The 15,002-nt window shown below is 36.4% G+C and overlaps 2 protein-coding genes across 5 annotated transcripts in view; one reads left to right on the forward strand and one right to left on the reverse strand.

The window, feature by feature from the left end:
* Positions 1–30: 30 nt before the first annotated feature.
* On the forward strand, positions 31–12,663 carry C7H1orf146 (chromosome 7 C1orf146 homolog). Its single transcript, XM_048351971.1, has 5 exons — positions 31–200; positions 8,378–8,471; positions 10,899–11,067; positions 11,424–11,502; positions 12,203–12,663. The coding sequence occupies exons 1-5, from the start codon at positions 78–80 to the stop codon at positions 12,335–12,337; spliced, it is 600 nt and encodes a 199-aa protein (XP_048207928.1). The 5' UTR covers positions 31–77; the 3' UTR covers positions 12,338–12,663.
* A 230-nt stretch (positions 12,664–12,893) lies between these two features.
* Positions 12,894–15,002, reverse strand: part of Glmn (glomulin, FKBP associated protein) — a 32,721-nt gene continuing 30,612 nt past the window's right edge. For 3 of the 4 annotated variants that reach the window (XM_048351968.1, XM_048351970.1, XM_048351967.1), the window contains 3 exons: positions 14,652–14,775; positions 13,929–14,011; positions 12,895–13,706 (listed from right to left, as the gene is read on the reverse strand). In XM_048351968.1, coding sequence (XP_048207925.1) covers positions 13,593–13,706; positions 13,929–14,011; positions 14,652–14,775 — 321 coding nt within the window. In that variant the 3' untranslated portion in view covers positions 12,895–13,592. Of the gene's footprint in view, positions 13,707–13,928; positions 14,012–14,651; positions 14,776–15,002 lie in introns of all 4 variants that reach the window. The other variant, XM_048351969.1, reaches the window with a different exon arrangement.

Genomic DNA, 15,002 nt, shown 5'->3' on the forward strand with positions numbered 1-15,002 from the left:
TTTTGGACAATGTCACTGCTCCCCTGTTTTCACACTGTTTTCCCCTCCCATTCCCCTCCCCATAAACAAATATCTCTATGTTATTTTTAATTTTCTCAGATTGTGACACCGCTAGGATCTGGGCCAGTCCAAAGATGGCTGACAGCAGTAGAAAAGAAAGAAATTGGACGACCACTGTTATTATTAGCTCATCTCTTAAGGTAAAGGGCATTTGGACCATTGGTCTTAATTAAAACATTAAAAGCAATCTTAATGTGGAGCAATATTTTTAAAGATTCTTAGCTTATTTATTCTGTTTTAGGAAGCAGGAAGTAAGTGTATTTTAAAGCTAAGTTACAAACTTTTTGCATTTATATTCAGCATCATACCTCTTTATATCTGGAAATTTTCTAAGCTTTTTTTTCTTAAGCCTCCCCTGATAAAAACTTTTAAGAGATTCTAGAAATGGGAAAACATGGGCACATCCTATATTATTTGAGGTTTTTGTTTTGGTTTGTGATAGTGAAGCTAGGTTTTTAGATCCTAGGATCAAAGTCCAGGAGTCCCAAGCTAGGTTCAAAAACTCACCCCCATGTGCCAAATATAGAGATACAGTGAAGAGCAGAGAAAGGAAACTTATTACAAAGCAGCCATGTCAGTAAATCTTCAGCCTTTTCAGGGGTACAAACATTGGCTCAGGTTAAAATTGAGAAGGGTGTACATAGTTAAAACATTCCCAAACTACAGGAGTGCCTGGTTGATGACTGTCTCTGTTTTTGTCCCTGGAGTAGTTCTGGAAAAGTTACCATTTATCTTTGGGATGGACAGGAATAAGTTTCATGGCAAATGTTCTCTTGAGTATTCTGTTTCTGCCTTTAAGATGATAAGAAGAAAGCAGGCATTGCCTGTTTAAGAGGTGTTTTGCTTTCCACACAGAACTTGGTCTTTCCTGGAGCTCAAAGAGATTGCAAAGGGACTGCAGTAGGGAATAGCTCAGATCACAGGGCACAGACACAAAGTTTGGGGACTTTTAGTTTATTCACAGAGCCCTTTAGGTTGCCTCTTCCAATTGTGGGAATTAAACCTAGTGCCGTGCACAAGTATTGTGTTACTTGAACCATACACAGCCCTGTCTTGAATTGAATTGTTCTAGTATATCCTTGAACAGAATAAGTACAGCTACCAAAACCTATGGATCTGATACGTGTGTGTGTATGTATGTGTGTGTGTGTGTGTGTGTCTTCTATGGACCTCTTCCTATAATCTATCTTCATTTCTGGTTTTGGTGCTAAGGGTCTCATAGACTTTTCCTGCCTAGGCTGGCTTTGAACTGTGATCCTCAGGTCTCAGCCTTCTGTGTAGCTAAGATTACAGGCATGAGCTCCCAGCATCTGGCTCAAGCCTTCAATTTGCGCTACTCTACTATAGAGGCTTTCAGCTGAGTTTTATTTGACTTATTGAGCTCTTCATATGTAGAATTTTAATTTTATTTTCTCCATCGTATCTTTATCTTTGTTGAATTTCTCTTTTGTGCTATCTGTTATCTCCTAGATCTCATTCAGCTCTTTGTGTGTGTTCTCTTGAAATTTATTTGGGCATTCATTTGAGCATTTATTTTATAATTCTTACAACAACTTTTAAAAATTATTTTTCTGAGGGTTTATCAACTATCATGGTTGATACTGTGGAGTTGTTTACTTTGAAATCATATTTTTATGTTTTTTCATTTCCTGTGTTTCTTCTTTGGGATTTGCATGTCTGAGGTCAAGTCCTTGGTTGGGTTGCAAGTTAAATCTCCAGTTGAACTATTCTCAATGTTTAGGCTAGGCATTGCAGGCCTGTGGTGCTGTTTCTCGCAGCTAGGCTGTGGCTATGGCTCAGGAGCCTAGCCTTCACTGCTGTGCTCAGGGCACAGGGTTTGATCCCCAGTAGTGCTCAGATCAAGATAAACTAACTGACATGTCTTGTAGATGGGTTAGTTGTTTGCTTCTGGAAAACAAAAAGAAGTTTCACTTCTTTGTGTATTGGTAGCTGCTATTGTACTCCATAGCCTGTGGGCCAGGAAAGTTCCTACTTACTTCACAAGCCTCTAGTTTCTCTCCTTAGGAGCAGCAGGTATTGAAACTTTGGAGGGTCAGAGAGCCGAGCTAGCAGAGCACTGACTGCTGCATCGACAGAGGAAAAACTGAGGAACTAAAGTATCTTACCTGTTGTTTTCAGTACTTTCACACTTCACCCAAGTTCATCTTTCTGTAGAGGGAGGAGGCTGTGGAAATCATGTGGTTCAGAGGGCCTTTGGTGGAGCTTAATGCCAGTAAGCTCTGGAATACAAGTCTCAGAGTCAGAGCTCAGTGCCTTCACACCCCACCTCGCAGCTCAGTTTTCTGTGGAAATGTTGTAATTTATTGGGGAAGGAGGGTGAGCTCAGGGCTCTTTCTGTCCCTGGCAGCTAACACACATAGCTGAGAGTCAGGAGTACTCTGTCCATTGCACAGGTGCTTTGTTTCCACTGTGGTACTTGGTGCTAGGTCCCTCTCAGGTAGCACAGTACTTCTGTCTACTTCACTGCCAAGCTCCCTACTCTTAAACACATCAAGCCTTCTCCCTGTCCATTAGTAACCATCTTCTACCTGTGGCAGTGTGGGCCAAGACTCAGAACCTTACTGGTTCTTTATTTTCCAACTCCCACACTAGTTCAGTCTCCACTGTCACCTTTCTCAATATGTTTTGCTATAGCTTCCTAAGTTAAGGGGCATGATAAAATTGTGCCTTTTTTCCCATTAAAGCTAGCCTTCTACATCACAGCCAGTGTCACCAAATTTCACACTGGGCTTAAGGCTTGTGGGGAGTGTAGGCTTATTTTGCAGCTAAAATTGCTAGTTTTGGCAAGATGTGTTATGTTACTATTTAAGCTTTATGAAGTTTTTGTCTTAATCAGAAATAAGTATGAAACATTTTCAGTTGCATATATTGTTTTATATGCTAAAAAGAATCCAGGTAACCTAATCTCATTGCCATTAGACTAGTTGGTTGTTAGGGGTTTTCTTCTTATTTTTAAAAAATTGTTTTGATAATATTTTCATATCATTATTTATAGTTTTCTCTTCCTATGGTATTTTTGAAGGAGTGAAGTAATTTTCCTTTGCATTCTCTCTCCACCTGTATTCCTGTGTGCTGATGCAGTTACATAGTTTGGAAATTACTTATACCTAAAGGTATAAAGGAAATTTCCTAGGCTGGGGATATAGCACAATGAGGAAAGGCATTCACATTGGCATTCAAAGGCATTCAACTGCCTAGCATGTGTGAGGGATTAGGTCAACCCCTAACATTGCAATGAAAGAGGGAAAGAGTTTTCCTGTTAAATTGTGCTTTGTAGTCTTTTAATGATTTTGGTGGTTTGTGCTATTAGGTTTTATTCTTTGTTGAGAGTATATTTTCATCAAGTTACATTTAACCTCTATGTAATAGGTAAATACTTGCAAAAATTTAAGTTGAACTCAAAACTCACCATTTCCATGGTGACAATTTTCATATTGCCATACTTTCAAATTTCTAGTAAACTGGCTCTGTTACTAAATGTCTTTAAAAAAAAAAACAAAAAACGTGTGTGTGTGTGTGTGTGTGTGTGTGTGTGTGTGTGTGTGTGTGTTTCTTTTTTTGGTACTGGGGATCAAACTCAAGATGTTGTGCTTGTTAGGCAAGCACTTTGCCACTGAGCTACATCTCAGCCCTATTAAATGCCCTTTTTTAAGTTTAAATTTATATATTTTTGAATGAGTAGATTTTTAAATTATTCAGTTTTAAGTGAAATTAGTAGGTACTATATATGTAGGAACGATTATTATGTGGATCTTATTTGGTATGCTTGAATAGATGAAGTGTTTCTTTTGTTGTTTTTTTTTTCTTTTGGCCAGTCCTGGGCCTTGGACTCTGGGCCTGAGCACTGTCCTTGGCTTCTTTTTGCTCAAGGCTAGCACTCTGCCACTTGAGCCACAGTGCCACTTCTGGCCGTTTTCTATATATGTGGTGCTGGGGAATCAAACCTAGTGCTTCATGTATATGAGGCAAGCACTCTTGCCACTAGGCCATATTCCCAGCTGAAGTTTTTTTTTGTTTTTTGTTTTTAAATGCTCTATTGCATTGTAAATCCTCCAAAGAAGACAAAATAATATCCAGTGGTTTCTAGTCTTATCTGAATAAGGTATATCTTTTCATATTCCATAGGAACTTATTTTGGAAAATCAAGCCCTGACTCCTGGATTATTTGGATAAATCAATTCTTATACTTCTCTCCATTTCATACTTTCTGAGTTTATTATTCTATTATTTTTATCATTCTTTTGGTTGGATCCTCTAATAGGATGTGATTGAAATTCACTGGCATAGCATATATGGGACTTCTTGTTCTGTTTGTATTTATTCCTGACACCGTTCCCAAGTTAGTTGACTACAGCCTCCATACTCATCAACCAAGAATCATACTTAGAAGTGTGAATGCCTTTCCTTGTTATTTTGCCTGTGCTCTTCTCACCTTTATCTCCTTGCTTTGCTTTGCTTGTTATAATTTGTGCACCTTAAAGATCTGGCACAAATTTTAGAACGTGTTCCTGACGTTTACATCTGTTACATCGTTTTGAAGTCTCTGGTTCCTTGCTAAAATATTCAGCCTTGTTTTTCATTTCCTTGAGCAGAGTAAGCACAGATACCATATCTATGTATCTGATAGATACATATATATGTATATGGATCTTCCATGGGCCTGATTTTTTTTCTTTTTTTAAATTGTCAAACTGATACACAGAGCGGTTACAGTTTCATACTTTAGGCACATTTCTTGTACTGTTTGTTACCTCCTCCCTCATTCCCCCCTCTCCCTCCCCCTTTCCCTTTCCCCCATGAGTTGTTCAGTAGATTTACACTAAACAGTTTTGCAAGTATTGCTTTTGTAATCATTTGTCTTTTTTTACCCTGTGTCTCTTGATTTTGCTATTTCCTTACAGTTTCCTAGTTCTAATATCTGTATACGTGGTTTCCAATGTACTCAGATAAGATACAGCGATAGTGAAGGCACGACCACAGGAAGGGCATACAAGAGGATCATCAATAATAGAAGCTACGGTTTCACATCACATGTTGAAAGTAATTACAACAGTGATATAACAGTCATTTCCATAACATGGAGTTCATTTCACTTAGCATCATCTTTTGTGTATAGCTAAGGGTATAGCTTTTGGGCTCTTGTGATCCTCTGCTGTGACTAGCCTAAACCTGTGCTAATTATTCCCTATGAGGGAGACCATAGAGTCCATGTTTCTTTGGGTCTGGCTCACTTCACTTAGTATAATTTTTTCCAAGTCCTTCCATTTCCTTACAAATGGGGCAATGCCATTCTTTCTGATAGAGGCATAAAATTCCAATGTGTATATGTCCATGGGCCTATTTCTATCGTCTATTATTTCTGGTGGTTTTCTTCCATGTACTGCAAATGTCTCTTTTTGTATGTCACATTATTCTTTTTTACTGTGTGTTGGAATTTCAAATTTTAGAGATAATTTGAATGTTAAAATGTTATATTCCTTTAGAGAAGTCGTAATTCTGTGAATTACACATGTTTTTGTTTTGTTTTGTTGCTGGTCCTGGGGCTTAAACTCAGCCTGGGCACTGTCCCTAAGCTTCTTGTGCTCAGGGCTAGCACTCTACCACTTGAGCTACAGCATCACTTCCAGCTTTTTCTATGATTAATTGGAGATAAGAGTTATACAGACTTTCCTTCCTGGGCTGGCTTCAAACTGTAATTCTTAGATCTCAGCCTCCTGAGATGCTAGGATTAGAGGTGTGGCACCCAGAGAATTACACTTTTTAATCATATTTTTATTATCTTTGGTTGTACAAAAGGTTTGTGATTCAACATGTCAGTTTGAGTACAGTGAATCTTGATGACCCCGTCATCATTCTCACCTATCCCTGCACCTCATGTTGGGAATGAATCCTCCCCCCTCTTCTCTTCATTCATCTATTCCTACTCCCTTTATACCTTCTCCACACACCTCAAATATCAGCTTCCTGGTTTTTACTTTGAGTGTGAGTTAGTTGTTCTAAGAAGTTAACACCACTTGAATGTTACTCTGCATATACCATACATAGTTATTAATAAGTTTGCACATGTAAGGTCCACCCCTGGGAGGGCACCATACAGATGCCCCCCCCCCCCGCCCCTTTAAGTCTCGAGCCCGTACCTGCGTTACCTAGGTAACTGGCACACCTGGAGGCAGTTACTGCCACACCTCCCTACCCTAGATAGGGCATGGCCTTGGGGTGGTTCAGCCCTTCTCTCCTGCCATGCCTCATCTTGGCCACAGGCCAGCAGTTTGGGAATAAACTTTTCTTTCCTGCCTGAATACCATGTGATGTTCTCATTCATTGGCTACCTACTTTAATAAACCTTACAGTGTACACTTGCATACAATCCCATGTTTACTTGTACACTTTTTAATTCGACCTGACTTCTACATATGAGAAAAACATATGTCCTTTGTCTTTCTGGGCCTGGCTTTTTTTTTTTTTTAACTCAAAATGATTTTTTCTAGGTTCATCCATTTCTTTACAAATAATGTGATCATTCTGCCTAAGGAATGAGTAAAATTACTTTGTGTATATATAGAATCATACTCTTAATACTCTATTTGCTAGATAAAGTTTGAATTTCAGATGAACAATTTTAATGTGTCTAAAATATTGTATAGGATAAAATTTAAAAAATCTGCAATTCAAATTTAACTGGGCAATCTATATTTTTATTTGTTAAAATTGACAGTCCAAGCCCTCAGTTGTGTGTGTGTGTGTGTGTATGTATATATACATACACACACACACACATATATTTTTTTTTTTTTGGCCAGTCCTAGGCCATGAACTCAGGGCCTGAGCACTGTCCCTGGCTTCTTTTTTGCTCAAGGCTAGCACTCTGCCACTTGAGCCACAGCGCCACTTCTGGCCATTTTCTGTATATATGGTGCTGAGGAATCAAACCCAGGGCCTCATGTATACGAGGCAAGCACTCTTGCCACTAGGCCATACTCCCAGCCCCTGTCTACATTTTTTTAACAAAATGTCTGATGGCCCTAGTTATGGATAATGGAGAAAAGTCATTTTCATTGTTCTGTAATTCAGCAGACCTGCTTAAGAAGACTTGATTGGGAAAGGTTTCTTGAATAGTGCTTCTGCAAGGGGCAGGGGCATAGGAGTGCTAGTAATTCCATATCACCTTAGTTCAGCTTGGGAGATTGAAATGGTTTGAAGCAGGGCTGCATTCCCTGTGAGAGCTGCTCTACTTTTGTCAAAAGCTCTGTTCAGCCTCTCTTTTGCCTTTCCCTGAATTGGCAGGCACCCTTAGGGAAGAAATGGCCTAAATTCTCTGGTCAGAGCTTTGAATTTCTGTATAGATCTTAGCCTTATAATTTCTATCACACTAGCTCTCTGATGTATTCAAGCAGATTTGTTTCGGTTGTCTAGGTTTTCAAGTTGCCTTCAGCAGAAAAGGTGGCCTAAATTACTTAATCCTGGAAGCTACATATAATTGTACAACTACATAAAAGATATAAGCTGTATTCAAAGTCCTAGCTAGAATTAAGAACCACAAAATACTCTTTAGGAGGCCTGCTTTTTTTATACATGCTTTCAGACTATGTGCGTACATCTATTCTGCAGAAAAAAATACATAAGAAAATACTTAAGAAAATTTTATTTATAAGGAGACTTAACAAGATTGAGTTTTTGTTAATAAGGAAATATTAACCACTTAGACTTTAGTGTCCTGACTAATATAATTGCTTGGATAGAATAGTGAGGCTTTTTTTAATGGTTAGTATTAAAACAAGATAACAGTAATAATGTCTTCATTTGCATTTTCTAGATTACCTTTTAAAAGCATATTAAAATGTAGTGTGAACAAACGAATTAGAAGATTGGTTATTACCTGTGTGGCATTCTCTGTCCATAGCATTTTGTGTAGTTTCTATCAGCCATCTAAGAAACACAACACAACACATCCCATTCCCAGTTATACACTGATTTATCTCAAGTAGTACTATGTCAAGTAGTATTTTTTTTTCAAAAAAAAGTTTTCATTTTCCCTGGTTCTCAGTTTAATTTTTTAATGCTATCAAGTTATTCCTTTTCCTAAGCAACCAAAACTAAAGTGCATGAACTTATTTCCAAATTCCGATCAGTAGGAATATCTTGCTCTTTTTTATTTTCAAATAGTTTTCTCAAAGATTGTTTCTTTTGATGAGTCTGTAGCTATAAAAATAAGCCATTAAATATTGTTTTTTGTTCACTGTCATAAAAATTACTGTAAGCATGTCTTAAGTTTGTATTTCTGAAAATTCTTTTGAAGAGCTATGAGATCTCGACTGCTCTAGAAAATCGAAGCTACAAGGTTCGGTATTCAGAATCAGTGGAAGACGGATTAGTTATATTTTCTCGTTCTGGTACAGTATATTTGTCATCTACCTTGGTCGTAGTTTCTTATAAAGTATGTGCACATAAATTATAACTTCTGCAATTCAGTAACCATGGAACAGCTTACAGCCTGTAGTCTTTTAGGAAAAGTACATGTATTTTGCTGTTGCTGCTGCAAAAACTGTACATTATGGCCAGTTACAGAATATATTCCTTTTTAGGTTAGAATGACTAAAATAGAACTGAGCCAGTGAATCTAGCAGTATATAGAAAGAACTAATTGTTTGGAACTAAGATGAAAATAGACAAAGTTACTATCTTTTAACAATAGTACTGTTATTTAACTTTATTAACAGAGGACAATGTTACATCATTAATCAACAATTATATACAAAACAATATATGGAATTTTTTCTTGTTTTGTATGAGAGTTTACTGAAAAATATAAGCAAATATTGTAAAACTATATGGGGACAAATGTTCTTGAAGTCATAAAACTATACTTAAAATCATAAGTTATGGGCAGGAATTGTTAGATTAAGATAGGAGAAGGCTGGCACATGGAAAGTAATAGAAATGATACAGGTGGGAGTGAAAGATTTTATCAGGAGGGCAGTGTACCCGAGGTTTCCAGTTAGAAGTGTATCTAATAGCTCCCTGCTGGAAGTGGTCCAGCCTCAAACTCAATTCTCCTTTTGAATAAAGAATATTTTAGGGAGAGTTATCAGTTATACATTTTGATCTCTTTGTATATATGAACATATTACTTAATACTTCTGAAAAGCCTACCAAATACTATTTCCATGATATGAAGAAATGCTGTTTGTCTGCATGAAGTTAAATGTTACCTTAATTAATTCAGTTATTAAATAACCACATAGCCACTTTCCGTAGGTTTTGTCTTTCCTACAACTTTTATTTTTTGGTGATACTGGGATTTGAATTCAGGGACTTGCAGTGGTTGAGCAAACTTCTCTACTATTTGTACTACATCTCCAGCTATCCTCCTCTTCCCCACTTTTATTTTCCAGATAGTTTCACACATTCTGCCTGGAGCCAGTCTCAGACTCTGACCCTCCTACCTCTGCCTCACACGTAGCTGAGATTACAGGTGTGTACCACCAGGCCCAGGCTTCACTAAGTTTTTCCCCCACACTAGCCTCAAATTATGATCCTCGCATCTTTGTCTACCTTGTAGCTGGGATTACAGGCACAAATCACCAGGCTGAGCTCCCTCATACCTATTTTAAAGCACTACAGTGAAATCAAGTTTCCTTTCAGGACCATTCTGATGGACCCAATGCTACACACTTGATTATCTGCTCATTGAGGGTATTAATATTAATTCCTATGCCCTGGGAGAAAGTTTTCTCCAACAAGAAATAATAGAAGACTTACGGCTACAGGAGCTTCTGAGTTGCTAATCACATGGAAGTGCCTAGAAGTAGGTCCAGAGAGGGCACTGGAGCTCCATATCCCTTCCCTGACAGGGCTCCCTGTGCATCTCTTCTTTCTGACCTGTTCCTTTTGCAGTACCCTTTCTCAAAAATCAGTGTTGGTTTTCAAAAATTCTTAATACAAAAGGCTAATTTTTAACAGTATTAAAGCACTTTATTGAGGCCAATGCAACATTGCAAGGCTAAAAATACACAAGAACACCCAGGATATTTTATCTAGAATACAGAAAATAAAATATGAAATTAAAATGACAAATAAAAATGATCTAAAAGTTGTATTAAACAAGACAAAAATCTTTGAGAAACAATCCCTGGTCAAATACATATCCTGAAATTCCACGTCTGTTTCTAAGAGTATACTTCGTAAGTGTAGGAAGCTAGAAAAAGGAGGAAAATTCCTTTCTAAGAAGAGATTATTTTTCAGCAGTTTTTATAGCCAGAAATATGCTCAAAGAAATACAGGTTCATGCCTGTAATACTAGCTACTTAGGATGATAGGATCTGAGGATGATGGGATCTGAGGATGATGGTTCAAAGCCAGGCTGGGCAGTAAAGTCCATTAGACTCCTATCTCCAGTTAACCAACAAACAGCCAGAAGTGGTAGAGGGCCAGCCTTGTGCAAAAAAGCTTGGGGGCAGTGCCCAGACCCTGAGTTCAAGTCCCAGTACTGGTACATGCATGTACGTGTGTACACACACACACACACACACACAGACCCATAGTCTTGATACTAAAGTTAGACATTACTTACATGTGGGCCAGTACCTTAGTCTGAAAAAAATGACTGACCAAAATGGGTTTCCCTTAAATATTTAGAATAAGTTGTTCTTTGATACAGATACTTCACAGGCCTAGATAAGTTGTTTACTTATATAGGAAGTATGATAGTAATTTCAACTCTTTGAGTTTATGGTCTGAATACATTTTCATTATATTTTTATTGACTTTGTTAACAAAATTTTCTTTACATGACTTTATGTTACATCCACATTTCCTAGGAGTTGCATTTCTATTGATGGATGCTAATGAATGCATTATGTCAGCTGAAGAAATATTTCTAATCAAAATTGAGAAGTTTATTAATCTTCACCGAAATAGTTTTTTGGTTCTGTCTGCTGCACTCCATGGGCCTCAAGAATGGAAGTTGATGTTTAGGATTCAGCAGAGGTATGGAAGAATAGCACTATAGACTTGTTTTTCATATGAAATACTATGTTGTTTCTGTTGTCAATTATTTTAGGTAAATGCCTTTTATTTTGCTGGAAGATAAACATTATAAGCTGTTATATTTAATGAAATATAGCCAAATAGTTATTCTGTGTGTCAGGATGGGTCTGTAATACCAAATGAAAGTGAATATTTTGTTATTTAAGCACCAAAGACATTTCAAATCCTCTAAAGCATCACGCAGGGCATGAGTGATTAAACATACAGCTAAACAAATAAAGGTGTTAGTCTCTTCTTTATACTGATTTAAAAGAAAAATGATCCGTATAACTTATGAGGTTTTTTTTTTCTTCCAGATTCCTGGGAAGTAACTTACGGTTGCTTCCAGTACACAACACAGTAAATGCTATTAATATTATGTGCACTATAGCTAAGGTAAGTCACTGGGGAAAAGGGCATTCATACACAAATACACAGTTGTGTATTTGTTTCTTACTTCAAGTTGTATAACCGCTTAGCAGGACTGTCAAGTATCCTGTTTCTGTTTACTCCAGAGAAGTTATGTTTCATGCATGTAACTCTCCCAAGCCTGAACTCAAGTCTCTCAAGGCTTCTTAATTTAGCTATCAATTTACTTGTGACCAAAAGAACCTTCACCAATTATATGATTGTGCTGTCCCTCTTCCTTCAATTTCTGAAGTATAAACATTGGTCAGATTGCAGTCATGAGTCAGTATGGGCGTAGATATATTATGGAATGTTCTTCATTAGTTGTTGACCTTTTGTTCAGGTTTGTCTTCCTTTGTACCCAGACACGCCAACTCTCCTAGGAAGAGTTAGGTATTCTTTATTCTACCCTTGGGACATACCCTGTTAAAGCATTTATAATGCCATTCTACCTTTTTGGCTTACATGTTCGAAATTCCTTGAAGATAAGAGATCAGGCGTTTCATACTATAGTATATATTATAGTATATATAGTATATAGTATATACTTCATACTATAGTATATACATACTTTTTAGCATATAGATATCAAAGATATCTACTGAATAAAGATGGGTGGGTTTTTTTTTTATCTGATTCTGAAAAAAGTTGTTTTGGTAAGTAATGCCACATTTATATCTTCTTATAGACTACCTCTAAACCAAACATAGACACCATCTGCTATAGAATGATAACAACTAAAGCTTACATCATAGAGCAAAGCCCTGTTTGGAAAACACTTCAAAAGATAAAACTGAGTAGTGATTCAGTTAGCCCAAACTAATTGTTAGTGATTCAATTAGCCCAATTATAAACATTTTCTTTTGGGAAAAATATTTAAATTAAGCCTCTTTATTATTGTTCAAATATGTAGTAAGTTATGTTTAAATATATGCTTAAATGTTTATATTAAATAATATATGTACAACCAACTGATTTGAGGAGTTTTGTCCAGTAATTCTTTTAATGTTTAGAAAATAATAGAAAATAATTGGTACTGAAACTAGGGAAGATAGCACTTGCCTAGCACAGGCCTGAGGTCACTACTTCCCAACACAGAAAAATAAAAAAGGGGAAAAGAAAATAATTGGTACGCGCATATAAAACTCATGTAGTTTCTTTCTTTTTTTTTTTTGGCCAGTCCTGGGCCTTGGACTCAGGGCCTGAGCACTGTCCCTGGCTTCTTCCCGCTCAAGGCTAGCACTCTGCCACTTGAGCCACAGCGCCGCTTCTGGCCGTTTTCTGTATATGTGGTGCTGGGGAATCGAACCTAGGGCCTCGTGTATCCGAGGCAGGCACTCTCGCCACTAGGCTATATCCCCAGCCCCTCATGTAGTTTCTTAATGCTACAAATTCGTTGGGTATTCACATATTTTATCAGAAAATAAAAATAAAGCATTTTCTAATTAGTTTCCTAGACTAAAGAAACAGTAATAGTTCTCAACAATGTCAGCCAGTATTCTAAAGCTAACCTTTGCAGGTACTTGCACATTGCAACTTTCTAGAGAAGTGGTAATGGGACAATAGTGTGATATACAATAGGACACTAACTGAAGTGGAGAACCTTTTTCTGCCAAGGGCCATTTGAATGTTTATAGCATCTTTGAGGACCATAGAAAATCACCAATACAGGCAGAAGGGCCATGAGCAGCCAACCAAAAAAAAGCCTATGTGTCTGTCCCCTTATGTGTCAAATGATTTCATTTCCCACCCCTGCTTAAAAGAGTTCTAAAATGTTACACAGTAACCAACAAACAGAAATGTCCAGTTTTTATAACCATAAAAGTCTATGAATAAAGCATTTCAGTATAATTTATGAAGTTATAATACAGAATTACTAGTTTCCATAGGATTTTCAAAAGCTTTTTAAGACCAAAGGATACTGCTGATCTATATGGTGGTATTATAGAAACTGACAAGTGAGAAAAGCTGAATTTTTCCTAGCAAGATACTTTTCTTAGGAAATTTGTTGTTAAAGTACTAAATAAGGCATATGGAAAATACCGTATTTTAGTAGTTTTTATTTAGTAAGTAAACCTTTATTTTATCCCCACATCTTGAGAGGTAGACTTTGTTTTCATTTCAATAAGTTCTTCTACCCGAGCCAGAACACTTTCAATCAAATCAAACGTGAAAAGAGCTGAATGGAGGACCTGCAAAACCAACAAAAAATTATCACTGTTGCCTACTTACTTCAAGACAGTATCTGATTTTGTAATCCAAGCTGACCTTAAACTTGTGATTCTCCTGCCTCAGCCTCCCAAGGGCTGGGCCTACAGGCATATGCTACTATGTTAGTGTTAGTACTGCTTTTAAAATAAAATAAAAGTCTTCAAGCTAGTTGTAGCAGAAAAACAAACAAAACTTTAGATCACCTTAAGCTGCATTTCAGGAGGCATATTAGGGATCTCTTCTCCACTTACAGTTACAGAACAAAGACTCTGAGACTTCTGGACTGCTGTAGAAGAAAACAATGTCACATTAACCATTAAAACAACTCTCAGATTCTCATTTAGATTTTATAAGCTATGTTCCTCACTCACTAACTTTAAAATTTTTTGTCAGTTTTTAAAAATTATTGAATCATATTGTTTAACAACTCAGGAAATATTTAAATCAAACTATAAACAAAATTAAATACCATAATTCTGCAACATGTGAATTCTTTGGATAAACAGCATTATTTTGGTATGTGTAGAAAATGTTTCTCTTTAATACATAATTAGAAATAATAGCCATATTTTTTAAAAGACAAAATTCCAAGTAAATAATGCCTATAAAAACATAAACATGTACATACATATAATGTTGACTTTATAAAAGTAATTCTGAAATCTGAATCCAAGGTTCTTTTTTATAATGTGTATGTGCACCCCATTCTTAATCAGAACTTGATACTTTGAAACTATATACTACAATTTGGTTTAAGTATTTATTGATTCACTTTCATTATTTCAGATCTTCTAAGTATCATTTTTAATATTAAATAAAATGGTAGCAGTCATAGTCACTCATTTGGTATAAATTAAATATATAATCTTACTTTGAATATAAAATTTGAATATATTTTAGCACTGTTTGAAAATAAAATTACCAACCTTGCTTATTTTCTTGGCTATTTTTAATTTCTGCTTCATAATGTGCTTTTGACATATTAAGTCCTGTATGTAGTGGCTTTAAAAATTTATTCTCAATCTTTCCAAGTTCTGGCCATAATCCAGTCTGTTCAGAAGAATTAATGAAAGAATGTTATTTGAGCCAACACTATTGGTGGCTACTATTCTAAACATACTGATAGTGGAAGAAACAAGGAAATGAAATGTGGGTCTTCTTTTTTTAAAGACTATTTCCAATTTAACATACTTTTACTACTACATTTAGTCATTTTGTTTTTATTTTTTAAAATTATCTTTAGTTGTAAAAAAGATTTGCAATTCTTTATGGATATT

This window comes from Perognathus longimembris, chromosome 7, assembly GCF_023159225.1.
Source record: "Perognathus longimembris pacificus isolate PPM17 chromosome 7, ASM2315922v1, whole genome shotgun sequence".
NCBI lineage: Eukaryota > Metazoa > Chordata > Mammalia > Rodentia > Heteromyidae > Perognathus > Perognathus longimembris.